The sequence below is a fragment of the Parus major genome, chromosome 1 (genome assembly GCF_001522545.3).
Source record: "Parus major isolate Abel chromosome 1, Parus_major1.1, whole genome shotgun sequence".
Classification (NCBI taxonomy): Eukaryota; Metazoa; Chordata; class Aves; order Passeriformes; family Paridae; genus Parus; species Parus major.
The window spans coordinates 821144-828189 of record NC_031768.1 but is presented as its reverse complement, the minus strand read 5'-3'; the positions used below and the strand labels follow the sequence as shown (position 1 = coordinate 828189).

Here is a 7046-nt window from a genome sequence, read left to right as displayed (position 1 = left end):
TTGGGCACCTCCAGGGATGGGCACTGCAAAGCTCCCTGGGCAGCCCCTGCCAAGGCCTGAGCTCCCTTTCCATGGGCAAATTCCTGCTGCTGCCCACCCTGAGCCTCCCCTGGCCCAGCCTGAGGCCTGAGCTCTCCTCCTGTCCCTGTTCCCTGGGGCAGATCCCAGCTCCCACCTCCATTCACAGAATCCAACACTAAAAACGTTTTATCTCAGCCCTTTTCTTGCTCTCAGTTGTCAATCACCAAAAAATTGCAACATTTCATCCATCAGAGCCTGAGGAGGCCACACAAGAATGAAAAGAAAATCTGGGTATAGATGTTTCAGGACATGAATGTTGCCCTTTTCATTCCAAAACAGGATCCCTGCCAAGCACCAGCTGTGCCAAGCTGGAGATGGGACAAAGGTCTGGAGACCACTGATAAAACCTCTAAAAGGAACCCTGGCTGACCCATAAAACATAAACATCTTTTTTTTCCCATGATATTTAAAGTTCATTTTCCTACACAGAAGCTGTTTAATGGCTGAGAAGTCAGAGCTCACCTCGATGTTCAGGGGGGGCTGGCAGGAGGGGAAGAACACGTATTTGATTTTGTTGTAGGCTTTGTAGAGCACAAAAACAAGAGGACTGGCCACCAGCAGGACAACCAGCAGGGCACCCATGAAAATCCCAAAAATGATCAGAGGTAAATGTGAACCTAAATTTGGGAATAAAAACCATTCAGTCAAGGTAGTCAGAACCAGCAGAAATTAAAAAACAGCTCCAACTGTACTGCAGAATTTATCAAATAATTTAAATAATTCAACATTTCCACATCACCCAGCCCCACAGGCACCAGGGAAAACCGATGCTGTGCCAGCATGTGAGATAATTTTGCTTAAAGAAGGCACAAAATATTCTCCAATACAAGAACACAGAATCACCAAAGATTCCCTGGGATTCTGGGAAGAGACCTCCAAGATGACCCTGTCCCACCATCACCCCAGCAGCACCAGCTGGACAGGAGAAGCTGCAGGGAGAGCTCAGAGCCCCTTGCAGGGCCTGAAGGGGCTCCAGGAGAGCTGGAGAGGGACTGGGGCCAAGGGCTGCAGGGCCAGGAGCCAGGGAATGGCTTCAGAGTAGGATTTGATGGCATCTTGGGCAGGGATTGTTCCCTGGCAGGGTGGGCAGGGGCTGGGATGGAATTGCCAGAGCAGCTGGGGCTGCCCCTGGATCCCTGGCAGTGCCCAAGGCCAGGCTGGACATTGGGAGCTCCTGGGACAGTGGGAGCTGTCCCTGCCATGGCAGGGGTGGGAATTAAATGATCTTCAAAGTCCTTCCCGACCCAAACCATTCCATGGTTCCATGACTGTCTCAACAAGCTGAAAGGATTCTGCTGAAACTAAAATTAACAGGCACCAGCAGCCACTTTCCAAGTAATCCAAAGGATATAATCTGGTTTTACTTCATCATCAAAGGATGGAAGGTTTTCACTCTGGGGTATAAAAACATTGGAAAGACAGGGCATGGTCTGTCTTGAAGGCACTGCTTGGATTTAAAGACAGCCATTGAAATAGAAGGATAAGGAGAAGAGTAATAGATAGGTAAATAGATTAAAATATTTATCTTATTCAGGTAAAAAGTGGCATTTGGTTCTTTTTAGGCTTGATAAGACACAGCAGTGAGGACCATGGTAGAAATGAATCCTGAATGTGAGCCAGGCTTTGCTGTTATCACATTTTCTTAGCTTTAAGGAAATTTGAAGAGTCAGAAATTTTGATAGTGCTAATAAAATTTTATGTGGCCAATTATCTTCACCATGATTTGTTTTCTGTTCTGAGTGAGTGTTTTCTGTTCTGAGTGAGTTTTCTGTTCTGAGTGAGTCCCTTTTCACCAAGATGAGCTTTCAGCCCTAACAAATCTGATTTATCTCCTCACTCTTCAGCACAGGAGATTGATTCCCATAAGGACTAAGGCAGTTTCAAGGATAAAACATGGAATTTAGGGATTCCTTTCTCCCTCCCAAGCTGTAGGACTGGGTGGAGTGAAGCTCTCTGCCCAGCCAGGTGCTCCCAGGAGCTCTGAGCTGTGAGTTCCCAGTGAAGGGGGAAGGATTCCAGCTGCAGGGGGGAAGCTTGGCCAGGCTGAGCCCACCTGCAGGGGTGTGGATGCATTCCTGCTGGCTGTAGGCACTGCTCTTGTTGTAGGGCACAGAGAAAGCCTGGACTTTGACACAGTACAGGGTGGAGGGGGACACATCAGGGACTGTGGCTATGGTTTGCTTCACCTCCTTCTGCTTCACATCTCCCTGGCAAAAGAAAAACAAAAAAAAAGGGAGAAAAGGAGGGATTAGATGGACATGGATGGGTGAGAACTGCAGCCTCTGCTGGAGAAGAGACTCTGTGAAATGTCAGACCTTGCTGCAAGCCCAGGATCAGCAGGGCTGCAGAGACTTTCCAGCTCACCCAGTCCCACCAGCAGCAGCCCAAGATGCCTCTGGAACACTTCCACCACCTCCCTGGGCACCAGGTTCAATAAAATGAACAAACCAGCCCTTAGCTCCCAAGCAAAACTCAGCAAACACTTCCTGGCCAAGACCAAGGTGCTTTCCCCATTCTGAAATGTCACAATTCCAAGTTTCAAGGAAATTCCTTCCTTCTCTTCTGCCCCCCACCAATTACTGTGGAATATTTTACCCCAAGGAGTATTTAAAGAACATGGAAGGATCCATTAAAATGAGGGCTAAAAGCATGCAGGACTTCAGTGTTGGATGGAGTTTTTCCATCACGTTGCACACAGCCACATCCATGGAAATTGAGATTTTAACCCATCATTGGGAGATAAAAATCACAGTGACCAGATTTCTAAGAGAGTTACATGAAAATATCAACTGCTGGGTGATAAAAGTCACAGTGATGGGGTTTATGATAGACTCTTTCATTAAAAAACCCAATAAATTGACTTTTTAAAGACTGATACACCATGAATGTGGCTCTTTTGGAAAGGAGCTCCTCAGGGAGGACTGAAACTCAGGATTTAAGTCAGAATTGATTTTATATTGTATTTAATTAGTTCACACCTCTGAGGATTTTTTCCAGTACAGGATCCTGTAGGACAAATCATAAAAGTCCCTCATGGCTTCATCCTCAGCTCCTCCTGGAGGAGAAATAAGGATGTGGAGTGAGGCGTCACTGAGGTCCAGCCTTAAACCAGGAGGGCCAATTCCATCTGAAAACAATGAAATAAAGAATTAAAATCCAACTGAAAAAAAAATACAACTAAAAACATTGCTTCAAATGCAGTGAAATCCACCATAATTTTTAAGAAATACACAGTTAAAAGTATAATTTTGTTTTATTCAGAATATCAAGTCCTGAGAAATATTTCAACTATTCTCCCTATATTCTTGTGGAATCCCCTCTCCAGTCTCCTGTCAGCTCATAAAGACATTTGGCACAAGTTTGCTGAGCAATGAACATTTCAGGAAACAATTTCCTTACTCATTTGCAGAGGATCCAGTTTGAGTTCCCTGGACAAACAGGATTTGCTGTCCCTCCTGGCCTCCACTCGCAGGTAATAAAATCCCATGTTGGTGATGATGGAGGAGAAGTTGCACCAGGTTCTGGTGATGTTTTCACACCTGGGGACACTGAGCCACTTGTCTGAGTGATCATCATTGAGCCCCTTCAGGAACCCACTGCAAGAGAGAACCCAGGAGTTTTGATGTGAGCTCCCTCAACTCCTGGAGAAAATCACATTTGTTCGTGCTGCACTTGGCTCAGTTCGGGGCAAAAAGGCCTCAATTGATTTTAAAAATTAAATTAAATAAATAAAGATTTTAATATGAGACATTTCTGAGTGGAACAATGAAGATATAGAAGGGCCAGGAAATACAAATCAGGGCTTTAACCAAACCTCAGCAGAGAAAATGGAATGTGGGGTGCTCAGGCTCTGAAAATGCAAATGAAAAGTTCTCACACAGCTCCGTTGTCCATTGCTTTCCTGTCATGCCAAAAGAATTCCCAAGGAATGCCAGGGGGATCCCTCCTCTTCAGTTAGGTGCTGGCCACAATATTTATTCAACAGCTGGAGATTGAGATACAGCTTTACAGAACTGCTTCTAAATGGGATTTTTCTGGATGTGACTCGATGGGTTTTTATGGGATATGATGTGGGGTTTATGGCATTCCTTGTTTTCTGATGCCTTACAGCTTTTATCTGATTTGCTTTATGTGATACAGTGGTTTTGTCTGTGATCTGATGGGGTTTGATGTGATATTTCATGTGACATGAGGAGGTTTTTATATGACTTGATGGACTTTTTATGTGATACAACATTTTTTATGTGATACAAATTTTTTTAATGTGATACAACATTTTTAATGAGATACAATTTCTTTTAATGTGATACAATTTTTTTTAATGTGATACAACCTTTCTTTAATGAGCTACAACCTTTTTTTAATGTGATACAATTTTTTTTAATGAGATACAGCCTTTTTTAAGTGACACAATGTGTTTTTGACATGCTACCTTGGGTTTTCTGCCCTATTTGGGTCTGCCCAGAGGAAATCCAAGCTTCCCACAACTGAAGCCTCCCAACACCTGGATTTTTGCTCACCTCACCTCATCTGATTTCTTCCCATTCAAAATGCCACTAAAGCAATTCAAGCTTCCCAGTTTGAAAAATGTCCCCCAGCATTCAGGAGTCCCTTCCAGCAGGAGTTTAACACCCCCAAAAATTCCAGGCTTGGGTATTCCATGGAATTCCTTTTCCCAGCAATGAGCCCATAGACGAAGCCACCAAATATTTCATTTTAATTTGAAGGAAATTCTGGCAGAACACAAGAAATGGGATTTCAAATGGCAGGGATGGGAAAGGTTGAACTCACTGGAGGTACTGCACGTTGTAGTTCACCTCCTGCCTGTCCTGGGTACTCCAGAGAAGGTGGAAATTCATGTTCAAAGCCACGATGCTCAGGTTGGTTGCACACAGGGAGTCGTTCACTGGGAAAAGGAAACCCAAAGTTATCAAAAAACTTCATTTTGTGGACAGGGAATTTCATGTCAATAATGAAAACATAAAGATTATTCATTAGAAAAGATATTTTTTATATATATATATATAATACATTATTTGTATATATTTATTTTATATTTATAATTACTATTTCTAGTTATATATTATATTAAATTATAGTATATTACATTATATTACATTAAATTACATTCTATTACATTATATCATATTATATTAATAAATATATAAAGAGATATAAAGATATATATAAATGTATACCTTTATATATTTATATTTATTTATTCTTTTATATTTATTCTTATTTTTATATGTTTACTATAAATATTTATTCATTTATCTATAAAAATAATAATAATAAAATATAAAAATAATAATAAGTAGATTTATAGATATATATACATAAAGATATAATATATATATATTTGATATATATTTATTTTTATATATTTATAGATATGTATATGTGTATATATTTCTATATACATATATTATTTTAGATTTATTATTATTTTTATATATTTATTATAAATATATATATTTATATATATAGATAGTAAGTCACAGGCTGGGATATGTAAAACACCCTATCAAGCCTTTAATTAAAAAATCAGCTGAAAATCAGTTCAGAAAAAGATTTAAGTGCACAAATATTGAGAGGAGCAGAAATAAACTGGATTGGGAATAACATGAGGAGAAAAATGTATAAAATACACATCTGTATTATTGTACATTTTGATATTTTTGGTTTTAATGTTTTATTAAAATATGAATGCGACAATTATTTTAATATCATATTAAAATAAATAAAACTTGCTTGTATCAGTTATTGTAATGTTTTATTAAGATACACATGTATTAATTATTTTAATATTTTTAAAATGCACAGGTATTCTTTTAATATTTTTAAAGACACAGATGTGTATTAATTAATGTATTTTGTGTATAAAGTAATTTTCATTCACCACCAATTATTTACATTTTGATGTACCATCAACTAATTATGATGTACTACTCCAGTCTAGTATTTGACTTTCCACAATTAGTTATTTATCTATTTAATAACTATTTATCTATTATTTATCTATTTGTTTCCTATTATTTATCTATTTATCTATTTATAAGCTATTTAGCTATTATTTATCTATTTATTATCTATTTATGAGCTATTTATATATTATTTATTTATTATCTATTTTCTATTATTTATCATCTATTTATCTATTATTTATCTATTTATTTAGCTACTTATGATCTATTTTATTTATCTGTTTTTAAAATTTATCTGTTTCTCAATTGGGATTCCACATGAAGGATATTGATTTAAAAATCAATTCAGCAAGGATTATCTAAAACCAGCATTTTTTTAAACTCAGCTCAACTTTCTGTGCATTCATTGAGTGCCAAATATCCCAGAGGCTTTTGGTTTTTTGTTTTTTTCCTCCTGATTCAGTCACTGATTCAAAAAAAGAGTTTCCCAAAGCACACAAAGAAGTTTTTGTTCCAAATTAATGTCAAAATTCCACTCATGGCAAAAACCCTTTTTGTACTATTAAAACTCTACCCTTGACATATTTTATGTTGATTGAGAAGGGTAAATGTACATAATATATATATTTTTTATACTAAAGTGAGGAGGAACTTGGCCCTTCTGCCTATTTCTGTTGCTTCAGAACAACTGAAGTATGGCAGTTTAATTTCAGGCACCCTTTGCAGATTCCCTGGGTACCTTTCTGGGTGGTTTTCACACAGCTGATGGGGCTGAACAAGCCTTGCTTCCCCTCCCTGGGGAGATTTGCTTGAACCTTGAAGCAATAGCTGCTGTCTGGGGCAAGATCATCGATGGTGTCAACAGGGAAAATGGTTTTACTCTGCAGCTGGAAGAAACAAACACAAAGAGCCTGTCAGGGCAATATTGCTTCCCCAGGAACATTTATAAATGGAAATTTTGCAGGGTTTCAGCCCATTTGTATTATATATATAAAATACATACATACATACATACATACATACATACATACATATATA

At 38.5% G+C, this 7046-nt stretch overlaps 1 protein-coding gene across 3 annotated transcripts in view; it reads right to left on the bottom strand.

The window, feature by feature from the left end:
- Window positions 1-123: 123 nt before the first annotated feature.
- The window catches only part of IFNAR1 (interferon alpha and beta receptor subunit 1), a 13470-nt gene continuing 6547 nt past the window's right edge, over window positions 124-7046 (bottom strand). For 2 of the 3 annotated variants that reach the window (XM_015616066.3, XM_033516089.1), the window contains 6 exons: window positions 6748-6895; window positions 4873-4987; window positions 3481-3677; window positions 3060-3208; window positions 2135-2288; window positions 145-698 (listed from right to left, as the gene is read on the bottom strand). In XM_015616066.3, coding sequence (XP_015471552.1) covers window positions 238-698; window positions 2135-2288; window positions 3060-3208; window positions 3481-3677; window positions 4873-4987; window positions 6748-6895 — 1224 coding nt within the window. In that variant the 3' untranslated portion in view covers window positions 145-237. Of the gene's footprint in view, window positions 699-2134; window positions 2289-3059; window positions 3209-3480; window positions 3678-4872; window positions 4988-6644; window positions 6896-7046 lie in introns of those variants that run through there. The other variant, XM_033516140.1, reaches the window with a different exon arrangement.